At 39.3% G+C, this 21,563-nt stretch overlaps 2 protein-coding genes and 1 pseudogene across 2 annotated transcripts; all 3 read right to left on the bottom strand.

Moving 5' to 3' along the window:
* Positions 1-717: 717 nt before the first annotated feature.
* LOC145463418 (uncharacterized) lies at positions 718-4,477 on the bottom strand. The gene has a single exon (XM_081447172.1). It carries the CDS (start codon positions 3,992-3,994, stop codon positions 3,134-3,136), a length of 861 nt encoding a protein of 286 aa, XP_081303298.1. The 5' UTR covers positions 3,995-4,477; the 3' UTR covers positions 718-3,133.
* A 531-nt stretch (positions 4,478-5,008) lies between these two features.
* Positions 5,009-7,481, bottom strand: LOC145463417 (uncharacterized; annotated as a pseudogene).
* A 96-nt stretch (positions 7,482-7,577) lies between these two features.
* On the bottom strand, positions 7,578-20,528 carry LOC145463416 (uncharacterized). The gene is made up of 7 exons (XM_081447171.1): positions 19,808-20,528; positions 19,325-19,583; positions 18,222-18,489; positions 15,637-15,789; positions 12,739-12,827; positions 10,851-11,008; positions 7,578-10,055 (listed from the first exon to the last, which is right to left on the bottom strand). The coding sequence occupies exons 1-7, from the start codon at positions 19,911-19,913 to the stop codon at positions 9,562-9,564; spliced, it is 1,527 nt and encodes a 508-aa protein (XP_081303297.1). The 5' UTR covers positions 19,914-20,528; the 3' UTR covers positions 7,578-9,561.
* Positions 20,529-21,563: the final 1,035 nt, after the last annotated feature.

Raw genomic sequence — 21,563 nt, 5'->3', positions numbered from 1 at the left:
TCCAGGAAAAAAACAGCTATGTTTTGATCGATCTCCTTTGTTATGCAAGCAGTAAAGAATTCTTTGTTTCAGTTTTCCCGGAAACCATTTTTAGTTGTACCATAATCGGTATAGTTTACAATATTGAGCATATTAATTGCTAATACATGACACGGCATAAAAACAAATGGAGAAAACTGAGCAAAAGGAGCGACTCGGATCGAGATAGCGATATACATAACAGTAGTAAGAATACGAAGTGGATAATGCTTGTCCAAGAGTCGTTTGGAAATAGGAAAGAAAGTGAATTAAATGTCGGGTGAATGCTATTGTGTAGAAATAATTAATTCAAGTCGCACACTTCTTACTAAGAAAAATGTGACCTGCGGTGATAACTGTAGAAACACTTTTCGATTTCACGTTACGATAGTGCAGTCATAACGTGATACACCTGTATCTAAAACTACTCTGTGATGACAAGAAGGTTCAATATTGTTTCTCGACCTTTGGAAGCGTGAAAACAAAATCAAAAGGGGGAAAAACCCCTGGTATTGTGAAATACAAACAAACAGGGTAAATTTCGTTTTCGAGCTACCATGTGTCAAAATTTAGTGGCAGGAACGACCAATCAAAACAAAGAACCAAGAGTAAATGAATTTACGATTTCTAGTGCGTCTTCGAGATCGCAAAACATGATGATCTCCTGTATTATCGTGAGGGTGGGGGTGGGGATAGGAAAGTTTAGAAATTAAAGGGGAGGAGTACTGTACTTGCATGTAGGAATTTTAAACTTAGGTCAGCAGAGCTTTTTTCTTAATCGAAAGGAGGAATCATTATACTTCCTTCGTATATTTCAGGAGGTTTCCTACGCTGCTTACCCCTGTTGTCCTTCAGTTATATTTAGCTCCATGAGGTACCAAAACGGACCACTGAGTGGTATCCTAACACGTTTTCTAATTTCACTAAATCATCTTTTTAGGGAGGAAGGCGGTGCAAGAGCAGTCATAACAATAACTGATTTTCCTTGAAAAAGAACGATGCTAATTGGTGATAGTGAGGGAGGGGGGGAAAGTGGAGGAGACTGAGGGTAAAATAATGAGTTTAGAAAGATCTTACGTAACAACAGCAATCCGTGTTAAGTTTAAACATTTATTCAAAGGTGCATTTCACTGCACGTTACAAGATAGATGAAACCACTACTTAAATAAATATACTACTTTTTGAGTACATATAAAAACCTTTCATTTATCTACTCATTGCATTAACAAATATGAGGCAGGAAATAACCATGGTGCTTTCATCAACTACTTCATGTAGTTATCAAAATAGTCAAAAGTTAGGAATACAAATATTTGATGTTTGGAGTTTAAAATGCCCTCAATTAGTTGAGGGGGATACCCTCTTTCACTACAGTATATAGGTACAATTATTATATCTCATTCTGTATAGAGCGGTTTTCAATTGAGTGTCAAAAGTAATTAGACAATAATTACTTTGGTTTTGGTTTTGGTTTTACTACGGTTTGAGATTGGCTGAGTAGTCTAATTGGTCAGTAATTGGTTTGGTTTTGGTTTTACAACACTCAATTGAAAACCGCTCTATTTATTTAAAATGGTACCTGTTGAAACAATAATCATCAATAATTATTGTTACATTTCACATCTGCACTTCATGTACACTACCATTGTTAGTCAGAACCTTACAACCATACAATAACTTTGAATAATAGCAGTTATATTGCAGAGAAAATTTGCCGGAAATGGCAATCAAGTGAAAGCACCGTGCTAAAAGGTTCACACATGCTTGCTAATTCACAACAAAATTATTTTAACACTTGTTAATACTTTTTACTGTTTTTTGATTTTTTTTGCAACTTTTCAATTATTGTTTGCTTTGTGTTTTAATTTTCAGTTTGATCAATTATTTTCAGTTTGATTTTCAGTTCAGTGCAAATCAATTCAGTTCCATCAGTCAGTCTGTCAGTCAGACAGACAGACAGTCAGTCAGTCAGACAGTCAGTCAGACAGACAGTCAGTCAGACAGACAGTCAGTCAGACAGTCATTCAGTCAGATAGGCACATTCAATGTGTAGTTTGTATTTGTTTGGCTCGATAATTGACTCGGAACTTGTACCAACGTGCTGTTTGTGATATGGCTTGTACTTTTTTCCCGCGCTTTGGTTTTTTGTGTTATATATTTTCTTTTGCTGCAATTGGCAAGTTATGAGTGACTACTTGGATTTGGGTTTATAACATTCATTGGAAAACGGCTCATCGTAAACCAAGAACAAAGTGAACAGGATTAATTTAGCCTGTAAAACTAAATGTCAAATTTGTTCAGAAGTTACTTACGTTCATTCATATGGTGATGGTACACTTGAAAATGACTGCCTTAAGAGCTTGCCTTGCAATCGCTTTTTCCACAGTTACATGGAATGTTGCAGAACCCTATGTAGATCCTTAAAGTTTTAAAATGCAAACTAACCAGTGAGAAACAAAGCCCCTCTATAAATATCAACATGTACAAGCAGTAATAGATCATAAGAATTTAGGAAATGACCATCATTGCGAAATTGTCTAGATAGTAGTGTCCCGGGGAGGAGGGGGTGTACTCTCAGAAAAATTGGGTGGGGGTACCGGTGTGCAACCCGCTTCCCAAAACCCTTACCCTATGTATGATCAAAGTCTGCGATTTTCCCTACCCTACTTATGACCTGACCAAAAATTTGATACCCTATTTATGGCCTGACCCTTAAATCAATACCCTGCTTCAGACCTGCCTTATAATTAGTTCCCTAGTTCAGACCAATGTTAAATTGCTGTAAACATAATTTATGAAGAGCTTTTCTCGATGGTCTTATCGATAATGATGAAAAAGTAGCTTCTTCTCAAAACATACCCATATCAAGACTAGAGTGCAAAAACCATACCCTATTTATGACCAAAACGGCTGAAAAACCATACCCTGGGCCGCACATACCTATATAGCCCATATAAGGGAATACCCCCGCCCCCCTTCCCCGGTAGTGTCACTAGTTTAAGTAACTTGCCTTGCAGGTTCTACAATTAAGGGTTGAATGGAAAAACGAGTAGGGAGAACTTCAATACTGACCACAAGAATAAAGGGGCAGTATAAAAGGGGATAATCAGTAGATTTAGAGTTCACCTCTTAGTTCTGCTCTCATCTTGGCGAGATCAATTTTTGTCTGATAGCTCGTTATTTCTTCGTTCATCTTTGTGGAGTCCTTTTCTAGCAACTCCAACTTTGGGAGGGTTTGGCAAAGAGAACTGTAGCTCCTCCAACTGAAACCAGCAATACTGAGAGCAGCACCACATACCGGGACCGAAATTTTTGGGTAAGGAGTCTGGACTAAGTTATGCACACAAAGGACGCCTCCGCTAACAGCAAGGAAAGCGGAAAACCTTTGATTACTTCCGCCCTGAATGTAATCCCGACGAATGTCTTGAGTCAACCCTTGGATTTCTGTAGAAAAGCGACCCATTCTTTGCAGCAAATTCTTGGTGAGCTTTTCCAAGTTAGCAATGTTACCTTCTTCCCACTGTGGAATAAGCTCGGTGTCTATGAAGTCTCTGAACGGTTTCATTTCTTTCTCCAGCGCGTCCAACTTGTCGCGATAGGTCCTTACGTTTACCTCCAAGATCACTGTCTCGTTATACAATATGAAGCTCTTGTAAAGAAGATACAGAGAAAGCAGAACCAGACCTTCTTTCTTGGCAACAGGAAGTACTTTATCTATCAGCTCCGGTAGCTCTTTTAAAATAACTTGAATTTCACTTCCTATTTTCTTGACGCCATTGAAACAGTCGGTAAGGTTGCGCACAAACTGAGGATCTTTACCAAGGGGAAATTTTACCTCGACGCCACCCCAGGCCAGTGATACCGCAGCGCAACTTTTTTCCGCACTGGATGATTGTGTTGGAGACGTTAACAAGAAAACCAAGAACAAAACGAGGCTGAAACGAAAGCGGATGTGCGTGTTGTCTTGCGGAATCATCTCAGATCATTGTTGTGTGCTTTTCAAGTTTGATCGAACAACCTCTGGTATGAATTATGAAACCAGAGTTTTCTCAAACAGCGGAATAATTGCAGGAGATTGAACAACAGACAATAACAACAGCAGCTCCTTCGACAAAAGACAAGACGGAGTGCTTGATATACAGGGTGATCACGTGTTAAGGGTTGCAAATGTGATGTGCTGTCACGCGCGCGAAAATTATGACAACATTCTAAATATCGAAACTGAATGGACCGAAAACGAATTTTTTTACATAATTTCTCGTGCGCTGATTGGTTCATTTTTCTCATCAATAACAGCAAAGGGATAAAATGTTAATTTATGCAAACTTTCAAGTTCAACTTTCAGCGAGAAAATACCCGGCTGGGAAAACCCCTTGCTGAAATATCGAAGGTTCGCACCACAGTTCATTCACGTCACGCATTCTTTTCTCCAGGAGAAAAGTATTCTAAAGTGTTATAGCCGCCACTAAGTTCCATTAAGCTTTTCATAGTGGTATAAATAACGATAGAAAGAAAAAGAATTCGACAATTATCGAACGAAAGTGGAACATTAACACAGTATAAGTTTGGGTGGAAGTTATTTTCTCGAAGTAGTCGTGCACGCGTTTCTCAGAAAAAAATGCGTGACCCGAGATGGCTGAGAAAATATTTTCGCGTTACCATGGCGTAGCCATAACCTGAATACAGTCACCTCCATCACTGCTTGGAACTAATCAGCTCAATATTGTCTGTCGACCTTTGGAAGCCGAAACTGAAAAAGGTAAAAACCCTTTGTATTGTGAAATACAAACACGTAGGGATTTTACCCTTTGAATTTCATTTTCGAGTTACAAAATGTAAAAATGCAGCGGCAGAAGGTTGCAAGTATAATACTGACCAGTCAAGGCAAAGAACGTCCTATTTATAGCGCGTCGCCTAGAAAAGCTATCTTTCTTCGAAAAATATGATAGTCTCCTGAGAAAGAGGGGGCGGGGGTTGGGGCGGGGGGGGAAATGTCTATAAAGAGTATGGTTGTTCTTGAATTACACAAGAATTCTCTCGGCCCGTTGAATAGCAGCTCGGATTGTAAAAACTCCTCCAAGCTTTTCGCAACTTAACATAAAACACATGACAAGTGAATTGATTCTACAGATTTTATTTTGTAACATGCCAAAAGAACCCTTTGTTATGTACAAAACATGTTTCGGGTTTCCCGGAAAAGGAAGAGGTTATTACTAATACAGACATATGCATAAAAACAAATGGAGCACAATTCGTCAAGAAAAGCTAAGGTGCGAGGTTGTCGTTTTGCAGCTGTTTGTTAATTGTCCCCAAATAATGTGAATTGTATGGTTTATTTTTGATTGGAAAGCCCAGGAGGTAGTGTCAATGACTGAATTGTAAATTTCGTCCTGTGTTTCTACTTAGCGGAATATATTCCATATTTCTTTCTAAAACAACCGATGAATTTATATCTTTAATTGCAAACCGGCTTTCCATAAAGTATTAGAAGAGATCAACTGACTGATCTATGCAGATGGAGGGCTTCTATGCAATCTACATACTTTTCTCAATAAAATTATATACATTATTTTTCAGTAGAGCTTGTTTCTCAATCCAAAGAAGAAATCATGATATTTTCCTCGTATATTTAAGGAAGTGTCCTATGCTACTAACTCCTATTGTCCGTAAGTTATCTGGCCTCATCAGGTACCAAACAGACAACCACAAAGACAGACGTGAACTCTTGTCTGTTAAATTATTTAACGTCATTGTCAACAACGAACAAAACAAACTGGCCAATCTACTTCCTCCGCTGGCCACTTCTCACACTCATGCAGCGTCTGAGAAACGAGAGAAGTTTTAATATTCCACTATTTCGGACTGGTCGCTTTAGAAAGTCTTTTATTAATAGCCATGCTTTGTAAATAGTTTTTAAATTACCTTGCATAATTTTTAGTGTAATTCACTAGTAGCCTTTAATTTCCAGACGTAATTCAGTCGAATGACTGCTAAGTGTGTATTTTTTAATAAACCATTTATCTTATTTTATTCACTAAATTATATAGTTTCCTGGTAATTTAATCATGAAGAATGCTATGGCTTCAGACTTTGACTGGTTAGTCTTTTCACATTATTTTGATAACTTCTGATTTGCAGTCCTAATTTTGTTGCGCACAGTTTGGATCAAAACTACTCTTGATTTATTATCCTTTGGAGAATTTGGTTTCGAGTTATCAAGTCCTTTTTATTCTTATGAATTCACCTCTAAATAAATTTTCGAAAGGGTATCTAGAAATTAAAATGATGTTATCACCGTCAGGTGTAGGAGAAAGGGGCTGCTGGTCCCGTACCCGGGGTTATCCCCAGGAGTGAGGGAACATTAGTCCCTTTCCTGGGCTTCACGCTTGTAGAAAAGCCATAAAATGACAGAAAGAAACAGAAATGAGTTGGAAATCCCAAAGGAGATACCTAGAATTGGTTTCTGCTCAAGAAGAATCCGATATTCTTCGATTTCGTTGGCCATAATCGTCATGTCGTCCAGTAGTGACGTTAACTTGTAGATGGCGCTCGTCAGGGAGATACCACTGATGCCACTGATGACACCTGCAGCACATGCCATGCTGCCAGGAACATTTCCAATAAAAATCGATCCTACACAGACCGCGATGGAGGCGACACCGTACACACCAGCCCACTTCCTACTGTTGTGACTTTTCTTGAGGTCTTCGTAGATGACTTGAGCGAGCTGCTGAGGGTTGCATGGAAGCGTCTTAGTTTTCTGATTTGCTTTGACGTTATCACATGCAAAGTGGCGCTGTCCAGGTGTTCCCACAGCGGCATCAGCTCCTTGTCTATCAACTCTGTGACTTGGTGGAGTTCCACCAGCAGCAAATCGAACTCTTTGCGATAAGTTTTGAAGTCGATGTCCAACCGCATTGTCCGATCGTACAGATCAAAGGTTCTACAAAGCAGATAAAGAGGCACGAAGGTCGACAGTTTTTCTCTCTCGGTAATGACTGATGTGGTTTTACCCAGATGTGATGCCTTACAAACAAGATCTCGTACATCTTGTGGCATGTTTCGAGCTTCCTTCCATATCGTGTATAGTTCCTGTATGCAATTGATGGAGTTCTTCAAGAGTTTCGCATCTAGGAGGTTAGTCTCTTTCCAGTCAGTCTTAAAGGCATACGAAGCTACCACTATGCACCCTTTTGGAACGCTCACTTCGGGTGTTGGAGACGCAGGCGGTACGAAAACGAAGGCCAAAACTAAGCCGAAGCAAAAGCGGAAATACTTCCGGCTTTGTGGCAACATTTCCTATGGATGTTATATGTGCTGTTCCAAAGTGTTCTCGGCGAGTGTCCGGAGTATATAGGAAATCGCTGCCAGTAATGCTGGGCCAACGGCAGAGTTACTGGAGTTTAATGAGACATAGGCAACAACGACAACTTCTAAGAGAAAGACCCCTCTACTTAATTAAATACTGTAGATTGATCACGTGTTCGAGCCGTGATTTAGCTGACGTAACATGTGTGGCGAAGAGCTGTTGCCTTTCTGGCTTAATACCCGGGGAGGGGGGGGTGGAAGGAGGGAGGGAGCTCTTTACTGGGATGTACATCGTACCTTTTATTTCCAAGTCGAAAACACAGATACAATAGTCCACTCACAACTTCTATTTTATTTCAACTGTACAAACAAGCATTTAGCTGCTCTAATCCCATTCATGTGCTAATTAAAAATTTCATTACTATACAGCAGTTCTATTGACGTCAAAAATTAAACCAATGTATTATATTTCTCTACAGATAATAAATATTCTGAAATAAATCCTATCCTCGAAGAAACGGAAAAACATATTGTTGAATTTTTTTCTTACTTGTCGTCATGAGATCTTCCTTTCTAAAAATTTACAATAAACCACAAAAGCAAGAACTCAAAATAAATATAATTAATGACTTGAGCATTGATTTTTTTTTGTTACAGTTCATTACAAACTCCTCTAAAAGTAATTCATTTTAATAATAACTAAACGACAATTAAAATGTTATTGCTGGTTTTACTCCTGTGCACGATTGAACATTGCGTTACATCTATGTCACGCAATACAGGGGCGGAGATTGTACAACGAGGGGTGGCTGGCACCTTGGGATTGCAGAATCAATGGGGCATGGCCCAAAAATGTTGCAATTTGAGAATTGGAACCTAATTAAAAAATTTTACACCAGAAATACTAGCGATGCCACAAAGTAGACATTACCCCCCCTCCCCCCCACTCCCTAAGTCCGCCCCTGCAATAAGGAAAGTCGACCACTTTGTGCAGTACCTTTCAATCACTGGCAGTAATTTCTCTGAGTCCGATGTACGGGAAAGAGCAAAGAAGGGTACGGAGAATTTCTATGCTGACTACAGAACGTAAAGGGACTAGAAAATAAATAATAAAACTGTCGTATACTCTACTTAAATATTTATGAAATGCTAACCACTATTCAGACGCTACTTCATTTCGGAAGAATTTGTTTTACGTTCTTGATATTTACGTATCTAATATTTATTTGAATTGCTTGAAATTGCTGGTTAATCAGGCAGTGCACTTGTTTGAATGAAAAAAAAACAATCGTTCATTAAAATCTTTGATACCAAACCGTTTTCTATCTAATGTTTAATACTATGACATTTTCTCTTAATATAAATAGCAGTTGTAAAGCAAACTGTTAAATATTATATTGAAGAAATAATGACGTCACAATTGGGAGCTCCTGTCATGATTGAATACTGCACGCAGACCTTAGCGTTACTTACCTGACTTTGCGTTACGGCAAAACGAGTCACGCAAATATCGGTATCTGAAATAAGTGATTTCCAGTCCGTATTGCCCACTCTCGAGGGTTTATTTACGTTTTTGTTTTGATTGTTTTAATTCGCAGCCACTGTCATGTAGTAAGGTCAAAACTTTATGATGACCGCCATTATGGATGCCAAACTTAATGACCTTTAAGCTTCGTTCTTTCTGATATTACTAGATGAAACAACTTTTTAGCTGCAGGAATTAAAGAAACTGTTGGACAAAAGAATTTAAAATGCCAAAAAATATAAGGTAAGCAGTTGGTAAAGAATAACATTAATTCGCATTTCATCGAGGATTGGAGTGCTGAGACTGCGCAGTACGCTTTGGAAATCATCTTTAACGTCCTTTGAAGAGATTTCTTGTCGTAATGAAGTTACAAAGGGGATAGACTCCTCAAACATGTACAAGCTACTGAAGTGGTGTGGGCTTCTGTTAAACAACTAATGAATGAACAACGTGAGTTGTTTAAATAGATAGGCGTTCTATAGTGATTCAATCAGTCCCCAGTTTTCTTTGCACGACTATTATTTTTGCTTGTCTAAAGGAATGACGCTGATTTGGACTATGACCACACCTGATAAATAACCTGATTATAAAAGTAACTTATAGAACTTGAAGTGAACGCAACCATACCGGCTTGAGGACGCCCAAACTCTTTGCACGGATCTGAACGCTAAATATATAGAATGTTAACCCCTTATGGCCACATGTTCTTCTCAATGGTAAGGATATGGCGGAGGGTTTCCCGGAAAACCAGCATGAAACGTCGTAGATATGGTCAGCGGTTTGCTGAAATCATCTCTCCCCAGTCCATAATCGGGTCGGCAGTCCTGACGTAAAATGTCAGGATACCCGTTCAACGTCGAGTGCATATGCGCATGCGTAGTAATATGACTCGCTGTATGGTGAATTGTATGCTCATTGGGGTGTCCAATGTATCCCGGATGTGGAAGTGGCCGAGGAGCATGGCACGGATGCGAGAGCGCATTCGTCGAGGACAGCGGTGTGAGAGAGTTAATTGAAAGGCTGTGCAGGTAAGGATGTGGGGTCAGATTCAATGTTGAAGATGTGGTCAGCGGTGTTGTCGCCGCAGGCCTCTCGGAGCAGAAAGATTGCTGTCGACAGCTGCTCTGAAGCGATGTGAAGGCGCAAGATGACTCGAAGGTTTCTGACAGTCGACGAGGAAACACGACATGTCCAAACGCGCTTCCTGTTAACAGAACAAACAACCAGTAAATTTTCCACAATTTAAGGAGGCACTTAGATTAGAATAACCTAATTTTAACAACTATTTTAGGTTTTTGTCTCAGAATGAATATATTAGGGTTTTTTTTTATCTCCCCTGCCCTCCCCCCTGTTTTTTCTCTTTTTTTCTTACCCTTTAGTCTTGCAGTGATGGATATATCCCTTATATGGGTGTAGACCCGTCAGGATCAGTTGTAGTTCAGTAATCATAGCTCACCATGGAAAACAGTCATTGCCTACAGTCTAATCTTACACCGCGTTGCAGGCAACCATCTTGAATTCGCCTAATAAAGAGCTGTTTTTCTATCTGATTGTGTTCCACGTTGGCTTTTGCAAAGATACGAAAGAGCGAAAAGAAAAGCTGATTTGAGATAGGTCCACTCAAGCAACAGCAGTCACTTAATCTCTGTTTATGCCTAATACCCTGGCTGATGATATTAACCTTTAGTCTAGCTATGTTACAGCCACCCTCCCTGAAAGAAAAAATCGGATCGAACGCATCAGGATTTTTACCCTTTGCTAGATTTTTCCACCGGCATAACGTAACAACTGAAATCAGAAACACGTTTTGTATCCCTGGCGTTCTGTGAAACGGAAAAGGATCAACTTATACCCACGCAGTGATTACAAGAATATAGGAAGTTGATTATAATAAGGCTTTCACGTTAACAGGAAAATTTAAACTCGCGGATTACTCTCTGTGGGGTACGGAAACAAACAACGTAACAAGGTATTCGCATTGTCGACCACGCCCACTTACCCGTGTGCCCCATCATCGGGGGAGGGGAGGGGTCGTTGATGTCCGGGAATTTTGGCGGAGAGTCCTGGAATGCGCGTTTACCGGATTCACCGCTTGACGTTGATCCCGCAGGGGAGATGGAAAGGCAGTCTGTGTCGTTGTAGTCGTCTGGGGACTTTCTGAAATGCAACAATGAGAATATAATTTCAATCTATTAATTTTATAACAAATTAAGTGCCAGCCGTGGCTAATTAGTGTGCTCTCTTCATTATCTTCATATAAAATCAACTGATTAAATGCTCACGCCAGGAAAAATGTCTGGTTACCGTATATGAGAGCAATTCTCCCAGGTGAATGAAAGTAAATGTATGAAAACTAGTGGGAAGAATTTTGACATTTCCTTCGAAACAAGGGTTTCATTGGGAACATATTACGCGCTCAAAAGAGAGACAGATTTCTTGCTTTGTATAGCTAAATTAGATTAATATTTCGGTGAGTAAAACCGGTTCTTTGAGGTGAAACAATCAAGTTAAGAGTCTGGAACTAAAGGTTTTAAAAGTACATAAGTGTGAATTTAATTTGCTGGCGCCTCGGGTTTTGTTCTGTTTTTATTGGTTTATCTGGTGACCGCATTGCCTATTTAAAGCGGCGCTCTCTCGTACATGTATTTCAAGCATTCTGAAGAGAAGCTAAGAATTACTACATGCTAAGAAATGTGAAAATAATGGTTTGATAGTCTGTGAGCAGTTTCCCTTTTCCAAACGAACGAGAAGAGGCAAGCGGCGATACCGCGAACTTTGTTTGCGTTCTTCCTCGCAGATTTTCGCGCAAAAGAGAGACTGCGCGAAGTCTGTGGATCGATTTTTTAGAGAAATACGCGGCAAATAACAGGAATTCCATCAGGAAGTGAGTACATTGTATTTCTGGCAATGATGAGGAAGGAAATGTAGTGGTTTAGAATATGGAGAAATTGAAAACTTGAGACTCACTTATCTACTTTATCAAAGCATAGTTAATTGAGGGGAATGGTTATGAAACTCGACAAAGTTCCTCGTTGTATGGTTCTGTTCTCTTTTTTGGCCTTGACCATGCACAAAACACAAAAGAGCTGTTTACTACTGACCGAGGAACTAACCAATATAAATGTTTTGATTACGTAACTCATGCAAAGTGTATGAGCGAAAGACAAAAGATTGTGCATGGTCGTGGACGTTCCAACATAAATCTTGCCATCTTTGTTTGCTACTTTGGTGTTTGCCGGCGGGCTTCGTAACTATACCCCTTTATTAGCTATGATGAAAGTTTTGTAAAACTTAAGTTGAAACAATGAAACTCGGGACTTTATCGTTTCCCTTCGAAGATCTCAATTCCAAATCGGAGAACACGTTTCCTGTAATTGTTACTTAGCAAACACTTGTCCGGAGATACCGGAGCAAAAGATGCTGCACAGTGTGAGAAATAATCTGTTTGCATTTGCCGTTCACCGCCGTTTTGCTTCCGACACAAATTTAAACCCTGTATTATCTGATTTAGCCTGGGAATTAAGCGGCTGCTTACAAATTCCAGCACGTGTTCCCATTTTCGAATGTAATAACCGGATAAAAACCTGAATATCATGGCCTACACTTGAAAACGAAATGTCGTTACCAAAACCGCAGACAAGCCGCGGCAGGGTTTGATGAGATGAAGGCGACTAAAATTCTAGACTGATAATTTCCCCAAACTCTTATATCTCGCTGTCTTTCTTCAACTAAAGAAACCGGAAAGCGTGCAAGTAAAAAGTAACATTTTTGTAAGTTTTCCTGGTGCTGCTTGCATACCCAGCGTTAAATGTATTTAGTACCCATTGAGTTAAATATGGCAAATGATCAAAATGTTAACGTAAACTCCTCGCAGTGTTCCCACGTACCTTTTCATTGCAATATGATGCATGGTGCTGTTACAGCTTCCTCGAAAACCTTTTGCAAACGGGTTGTTTTCGATCTTCAGTTGAGTTATCTGTAAAAGATGAAAACGCATCCCCAGTTAGTTAGCTGTCTGCCTGTTTTCTGGAGAGATTTCAACATGCTACGTGCCGTGATCTCATCAAATATAAAGGAGGCAAATTATGGGCGGAAATGTCCAATTAGGGTGCGGAAAAATTGCCCAGTACCAGTCTTAAATGTGGAATTAAAGCGAACGATTTCAGTCAAATACTCCAGAATATGCTCATCGAGCATCAAACATGCAATAACATTCGTTGAAAAGTAAAAGAGAAATATAAGCTTTTAATCAACATCATCACCTACAAAAGGTCTCTTTCACACAAAAATGCTAAGGCTGTCGTTTCTATTACACTTCCATCGGCAAATACTAGACATTAAAAGCTGCGGATTGCCCAGTTTGTGGTTTTCCGTGCGTAATTTTCGTTGAACAGAAAATCTCCTTTGTAGTCTACTTGTGTTGCAATCATGTCGATTGTTCTCCATAAAAAGTTCCAAAAGAGTGAATCATTTCTCCAGCAAGTTTCTGTTTGTCGAGAAACTTAAATGTCATGTTCCGATGGCTACGTCGCAGTTGTACCACTTCGATGGCAAGTTGTACGTGAACGAACTTCGTGTACACGGGAAATACCCAGGAAAAACAAACATGTTATGCGGAAAGCTATTAATACGACGAAATTAGCGGTTAACCGGTGCATATCATATCTTTGTGCAGCGAGCATTGCAAACCGCATGAAGCAATCAAAAGCGCCGCCTTGCAACACTAAAACTGCAACACTTAAGCCCCGACACGCGAATTTCACTTTACGAGACAGTTTCTTGACTTTCGCTAACAGAGAAACTGTCAATTCTCTAGAATGAAATTTCTGTGTATTGGAAGACTGTTAAATAATTAAACTGAATTATTAGAGTATCATGGAAAGTTTCTGCAGCCGCTTTAAGTGAAATTAAACTTACTCTCGTCAAGAGCTGAGTAAATTATTTTTCACTTATACTAGAGCTATTGTGAAAGAAATCGGCTTGACAGGAAAGGTTTCCGCTCTCAAAGATAGAAGAAAGTTTGATCTTGTTTGCTATCTAAGAAGCCTTTACTGACTGCGATAAATCGCCAGGAAGGAAATATAATTCTTAACCTTGCTTTATCAAAGTGAATTAAGTTAGGAGTTTTTTTCTCAATAAAATATGTTACCCAGTCTATTTTTATATTTATTTGTTTACGCGTTTGTCTGTCTATACCTTTGTTTTTAAGTATCTGTTTGGATATTTGCTTTGGCGACCTTAAATTATCAGTAACTCATCGTCAGTTTCGAATGATTTCATGTTCTAGTATAACATTCTCTCGATCTCCTAACTGATCTGTTTTATAATAGAAAGAGCATAGAGAAAAATAAATCATTGTCATTCACTGATACATTTCTGCTGTTTCTAAGTTGGAACATTGCTCTTGTGGGTCAGCCTCACCCTGTTGTAGGTTCACAGCTTTTGTCTCCCGTCTCCACAGCTGTAGAAATTAGGTTTAAAGTCTCGTGGCATTGGCTTTATACACAGACAAAAAATAAATGAGAACTGCCCACTGAAGAATTGCTTTTAGATAGAATCTTCGCGATTGTAAACCCAAACATTCAAACTGGTGAAAAGTAATTTTTTGCGAGAGAAAACCAAAACCTTGGTTCGTCACAGTAATCTTGCTAAGTCTTTTCTGTTTATCAAAGCCCTGTTTGGCTTTTCCAATTTCTTACATATCCGAAGATAACTGGTGAAGTTAAAATCAATCAAAAATATATAGGTTTCTTTTTCTCCATGTTCAAATGGAGCCTACAAATAAAGCCGTTTACCTCAATATCACGCATCGGCCAATGACCATAGAATACGCACGCGGTAGAGCAATAAAACTTTTCTGCATAGCCTGCGAGAGCATCCATTTTTTTCGGTTTTAGTCTAAAACCTATCAAAATTTGGCTATTCAGGTTTGAAACGAATGCCCTCACAGGGCAAGGTTTGGAAGAATCAAAGCAAATATCTCCATTTTGATACTGATATCAAATGATATTATCGGTTGAAAACTTTGCTGACTTCAAGTAAACTCCACAGTTAATAAAATGAAAGCGGTACCTTTATTTGGTTCTCCAACAGGAAATTCATAGCCTAGCTTTAAAAGAGGGAAACCTCTTCCCTGATATTGGGATTGAGTGCAAAATGCTGTACATTTGTATAAGTTTACACTCGGTTTCTTTTATATCCAGAGTATGTGCATGAGAACTCGTTCTCAATTTATATGGACAAAATGCTATGTACAAGAACCATCACCTTTCCTTGCTTTATTGCCATGTTATTTTATGTTGTTATTACTTTTTAGCTCTCTTCCACAATGTTCAGGTAAACTCAGTTTGCGAAAAAACATTCTTTCGTTGCTAAGCTTTGTCTTTGCCAAACAATTTGTTTTCAACTTGCGCTAATATTGCGAAGAATGCGCTTAGGTTGATGAAGTACGCTATCGAGGGCGAGGTTTGTTTCAAGCGAGTGAAAAAACAATCCGACAGTTTTCAAACTACCGAAGTTCACTCAACTAGTAGCTATTGCTGATTTCTTTCCTAACAGAATTATCCACTACTCTCTCTATATGTTATAGTGGTTGATCACAAAAACTACCCTCGTATTGAATGGGTCGCCTGGCCACCTAAGCTCACTCGCCCTGAACGAGTCTGCAAAGCTGCATATTTTTGCGGCACACTTTTCATCCACACCTTATCAAGCTAAATCGTCCTTTTCATTGCTTAAATGAGCTATTTGAACTCAGCTGTAAGTCATTAACAACTTGCACTCACCCTCGGGTTTTGATAGGCAGTCACTCCCATGAATTGAGTCTCAGGAAAGACGAAGGTGTAAAACGAACCCTTTCTCAAACCGTACGGGCTGTAATCCTTGGCTGGGATGATGTGAACACGCGGCTGGTACTTGTGCATGGAGTTCAGAATAACCTGTAGTGTATGAAAACAAGATTGGATGTTAGGTAAAACCTCCATTCACAAGAGTGCGAGAGGCCTAGTTGAAATATAAGCACAAAGAACCGAGAACACTGTTGGCGTTCAAGGTTATTAAAGTAAATTAAGTTTTACCAGCTGGAAGAACAAATGTGATAATGATGAGACGAAGAACCACAAATATTCTTTGAGAATTAATTTCTTAAAGAAACGTTTGTTTTTTTTGCTTAATTTGATGATGAAAGTGAATGCGTTTCGGACGCCAATCAATTGTTATGAAATGTTTCAATGGGTGTTAACAGTTGAAGAAATTTCATTTCCTTCGAATTGCTTTCAGCTAAGATTTATCATGATTGGATTTTGAATATAACAAGTCAATATCTGAATAGTGTTTTCATGGATGTGGTCGAGGACGTTTCGAGTTATAAGAAACTACTCTTATTCAAAAGGTTCGGCAAAAGGTTCGCAAATGGCTCAACGTTTGCGAAGATCACTGACTCAAAAATGTCCCAGTTCTTTCCTCATGTTATCATACAGAAACAAGACGTACACATCAAAAGAATTGTTACTTTAGAAAGCAAAGTGAGGCTAGGACACTCTAAAAAGCTGAAAAAGACTTAACATTTACTGTGCCAAAGCCATGACACGTACCGAATAGTCTAAAACTGTGGAGCTACTTTACCACGAACCGATAGGGCGTGCTTGTCAAAATAACAAAACAGCAAAAAATTCTATCGTTTTTCATTTTATCTCACACTCTTGCTCCCTTACTATCCAATTCATTTGTTCATTAATTAGAAAAGAAAAAATAGTCGAGTTTTGCTGCGATTTGTCGCAATTACCTACTGTGTTTGTCATTAGTTTTAAACGTTTTAAAAACCACTGATCGTCTTATCTCGCGTTCCAATCACAGTTTGACCCCCTTCTCTTGGCCATTGTGATTTCTAAGTGTTGATTTTCATTTCGAAGTTAAAAGCTTTCACAATCACTTAGGAGGGGCGGGGTAACTCGGCCCCCAAATCACTTGTTAATATCCTCACGGCTGATGTTATTGTCAACTTGTTTACATCGTTTTTCAAATAAGAAACACAAAACTTAAATTGTCATCTCGCCAGAACGTACGAGCGGCGTTTACGCTAAGTTTATCGCGAATACATGGTTCTGTCAAGTTAGTTAGCGCGCACGAGAAAAGAGCCATTAATGAAATACCCCTTTCACTGGTAGAGCTTTCTATCCGTTTTTGTGACCAGAAATCTATTTTCCAAAGCTCTTTGGTTTCTCAACAAAGGCAATTAAGTCTTTTGTTTCTATTCTACGCATTTCAATAGATTTAGCGTGAATGGAGGTGTGCAAACAAATGTTCCGTTTGTGACGACCAGAGACAAAATCGTTCACTCCCTTGTTTTGTGCAAAGTACGGTATTTCAAAGCACGTTAGCGTTAATTATGGACCCTACGTTAATCATACCGTTTAGATATCGAGTATTATTTGACTTACATCTAAACAACGATTTCCTTTGAGAATAAAATGTCACATAGCTTTGCAACAGCTTAGTCCATTATATCGTCTTCAAAGCCAAGTTTATCTTATCTCCATACGCCCACGCGATTCACAAATGGACACAAATTTGAAATAAAAATACCCATGACTCTCTTTTTGGTGTTTCACTCAAGATGAAACATTTACTGACGAAATGCAGCTACGAAACAAAATTTTATGTTCATATGTTGTACATCTTCCATCTCTTGACAAAGATCAATTCAAAAAAATTCGAGATTGATTTTATGGAAGCGAGCTAAGACACTGGATGTTTGTCTTAGTTCTTAAAAGTCTTGACATTTCAGATGTTTCCAAATGTTTTGCCTTTAAGTAGTTTTATATACACTGTAGTCGAGACACCGCCAAACATTTTTATGCAGTGAACAACATACTTTGCTCTAAATGTTCTGATGTTAGTTGTTAGGGTAATAAAAAAAATCAAATATTGTCCCACTGACAGCAGTTTATAAATTCAAGAAAATACACAGTATTTCAAGATAAGATCAGTCAACTTATCATTTTGCCTTCAATAGTGGAGAGCCCTTAAATTTCATTCAGTAAAAAGCATCATATTTTTATTTCAAACGACAGGGTCTTGTTTTTTCCTATCTGCGTGTTCCTGTAAAAATAACCTTGAATTGTCGGGAGGAAAAATATATAAAGATTTTCGTTCAGCTTTTCTCACTACAAAGAATTTTATCTGAGCTTTTCCATATTCTAAGACTCCCATATGTTAAAAATCTGAAGACTGTTGTCATGATCCAAGGCGATTTGGGGAGGACCATAAAGTTAGAACAACCTTTTTCTTCTACTGATTTTAGTTACATGGTCCGGGAGGGAAAATTCATCACCGAAGAAGGCTGAAAACATGAATGGACAAGATAACTTACGTGTCCCATTTGATCCATATGATTGTTTGTCAACTTCATCTTCTGAAACGACACAACTTGTCTCATCCACTGTGAGCCGGTCCCTGGTGAGTCAGGATGAATAAAGATTCTCGTTGGCATCAGGGGCTCTGCCTTGCCCGTCACTGACCACTCGGAGTTGTGAAACTTGTACCGGTTATCGTCTCCTGGAATACTGTCTAAGACCAAGACGTATTCCTCCTTGGGGTTTAAGCCGCTTATATTAACTCTAATTACGGGAAACATACGTCTGTGGACAAAAACGCAAAGATTTAATGTTAGTCTCTCTGCGTTAGGAAGAGATTTAGGATGGACGTAACTGCTGTGAAGTGTTTTGTGTTGAGAGGTTTCTGTCCCATTGCCATCAGCTTGTTGGTTTTGTAAGATTTCTTCGACAACCTAGCGAGTTTATTAGACGAGACACACTCAGTTAAAGTCGCCGCAGTGGGTCTGTTTCAGTGCATTCCAAACTAAGTATTACAGTGTCTTAAAAAAGGGAACTCATTTAGAGGGAAGAAATCGGGCGTTTAGCCTTCAGAGACTCTGCCCGTTCCACCCCGCACTTAACGCATTCACGTAGGATATGTTTAGCTTTCTCAATTTACAGCATGGCGCGACCCGAAACAAATATTTTTATAAACTGTGAAGTATCTTCGAAATGGGTTCCACAATATTGAGAGAGTACCTAGCGCTAATAGAAAAAGGATGGAAATAAACACTTCGTTAGAACGTTTTGGAGGGTTTGACAGCTGCGTAAATCGAATGAAGTTAAACGATGACTGTTGAAACATGAACTCTTATCATTACACATGTATTTCACGACAGCGCTGTCAAACTCTTTGAGTGTAATTATTTGTTTGCTTCGACCTCCCATTATTTGGTCCAAAATACAGGCGTTTGGCAAATTCAAGTGCAAACTAAGAGTTAGAGTAAGTGACTGGTGGATTCCTTGTTAGCAGGTTTTTCCCGTCTGCTTTGATAATCGGTGGAGACTTTTCGCATTATTTTGGGCGGAAATCTGAAGAAATATCAACACAAGAGAGTTAGGAGAATGGAGTGTACTTCATTTAGCTGTCTCATCTTACCGTCCTGTTTTCGTAATGATCATCTCTGTCCCTATCTCGTGGAACTTGTCCCAAAGATCTTTATTCTCGAGTTCGACTTCGATGGTGTCCGACCTCAACTGGCCGTGCGGGAGAGCTGACGAGAAGCCGAACGCCATGGTGTGGATTTGAGAATATCCCGACTGAACCGCTTGGCTTGGGATTGTGGTCGCTGCTCCGTGCATTTCCTCGTAGAAGTTTGACGGATGTGAGTACGGGATGAGCGATTCAACGTGACGATCTGGCAGAAAACACAATCAAGAAGTCGGCTTTGGTTTTTAGATGCACCACAGCATGTGACTCAAGGCATGTTTGACGGTACTATTGTAATGTAACTCAAGGAAGCCATAGGGTCGTTACAATTTCCATTACGTCAGGAATATAGGAAACGGCGAGCTTTGCACGGCAGACAGGCAGGACGCCAATAAAGCAGATAAAACGCAGCACGATTTTAAGGCTACTCACCGAAATCGAACTCTTGTCCCTGAAGTATGGAACTGGTGCATCCCGCCAGAGCCAGTCCGGCACGTGTGTTGAGCTGACCTTCCGGGCTTTCAACGGATGTCATCATAGTACAAGAAAAGCTTAACGGCTCTCGAGAGTTTGGGTGTTTCTAAATGCAAAGCTAGAGCGAGAGTTTTGTTGGCGCGATATCACCAAATTCGCCTGAGCGAGTGTATGTCCAGCAAATTGCGTGGTCAGTTTAATCGCGCTGAGAGTTAACCTGGCACAGCGCGCGGTTGACCCAAGACCCCGACGCGAGTCAAACAGATAAACAGCCCGGCAAGTTCGAGGATAGAGTTTTGCTGTTGTAATCAATCATTAAACGATTTTATTTATACACCATAGAGACCTAATGTCGCTCACTAGTGGACATTCATAAATCACTTAGGCGTACTGCTCAATTACTGTAATGAAACTATTAGCGAGGCGATTGGCCGAGCAGCTGTCAAAAGCCCATCAAAGTTGTCTTCGGAGCCTAATAACGCATGACGTTTTTGTCATTTCCTGTTCGCCTTTAAATAGCTATTGTCAAGACAATCAATTTGCCGCGTGAAGAAGGCGGACTTGGACAGCCCATAACAAAGAACATTACACCAAAATTATCCGCGAAAGAATTACTTGGATATTTTGCTTGAAAAGAGAATTACACAATGAATTTGAATGAGAATGGCAGGTTGCTTGAACGCGCACATAATACTGTCAAGACAATACAGAAGCGATTTTACAAGGTCAACATAACCAAGTATTTCCGGATCTGTAGATGCTCAGAAAATTCTGACAGTTGAGAAAATTCAACGAGTCCTCTGGGAGCATGAACGCGGCCTGAAATTAGGACAAAACAAAACAACCATATCTCAATTTGTTTTGTACTCGAGCTGAATAGAGTGCACTCAACCACAACAATTTGTGTAACCATGCTAACACGACCATTGTCTCGCGTTAGCGTTGAAAAACTAATCAAGAAAACCATCATAGTTTGAATACTAATTCTCTACTCAAAAGAGAAAAAAATTACCCTTTCGAAAAATAAAGATAAACGAATTACGAAGGAAAGGCCCTTGATTTACGTCAGTTCTTGTCACTGATTGACACATGCCTATTTACATCCTGGACTAAACCAATAAAGATTACGTTTCTCCTCACGTACTCCTTACCTGCTCTAAAAGCTTCCTAAAAACGTGTTTTAGGATTTATAAAACGCAACTTTTGGAGTCCAGTACCAAAAAATGAATAAGGAATGAGAAGTTTTTGTTTCACGAACTGCGAAATAGCTACTTTCCAGACCATGTTATATTAAATATTAACGACAGAGCAGTTCACCCACAAATTTGCTACGCGGTTTTTTTACCCGCTCTAAAGTTTTAAAAACTTTTCAAAAAGTTCGGACGATTTTTTCTGTTAAAAAAAAAGGATTAACTTCCAAATGTTTATCACTCACACGTTTCGCAAAATGACTCATGCTAATTTGTGAATTGATAGGAGCAACAAAACAAAGTGAATATTTTTCGTGTTGAAACAGCAAAAGGAAACGGAGAAGACAGAAACAAAAGCGCCCCAGACGTAACAATAGTTAAAATATACTAACCTCCCGGTATAGTTATGGACGGAATTTTTTTTTTTTTCTTCCCGCCACAGAATATGGGCTCAGAAAGTCCCGCTGAGAAAGTATTTAAGCTGGGTTACAGACTGTTCAGTCATTGCTTGGTGTGTGGCCAAT

Source organism: Orbicella franksi, chromosome 12 (assembly GCF_964199315.1).
Source record: "Orbicella franksi chromosome 12, jaOrbFran1.1, whole genome shotgun sequence".
NCBI lineage: Eukaryota > Metazoa > Cnidaria > Anthozoa > Scleractinia > Merulinidae > Orbicella > Orbicella franksi.
The sequence above is the reverse complement of the archived record's forward strand: the minus strand, read 5'-3'. Positions and strand labels throughout refer to the sequence as shown.

What these genes read in the sequence shown, in the direction of transcription:
- LOC145463418 (XM_081447172.1), bottom strand. Translation starts at nt 3,994, where the DNA reads ATGATTCCGCAAGACAACACGCACATCCGCTTTCGTTTCAGCCTCGTT.
- LOC145463416 (XM_081447171.1), bottom strand. Translation starts at nt 19,913, where the DNA reads ATGATGACATCCGTTGAAAGCCCGGAAGGTCAGCTCAACACACGTGCC. An exon ending in ATCATTACGAAAACAGGACG is followed by an intron (nt 18,490 to 19,324) that starts GTAAGATGAGAC and finishes TTTTGTCCACAG; the next exon opens with ACGTATGTTTCCCGTAATTA. An exon ending in ATATGGATCAAATGGGACAC is followed by an intron (nt 15,790 to 18,221) that starts GTAAGTTATCTT and finishes CATACACTACAG; the next exon opens with GTTATTCTGAACTCCATGCA.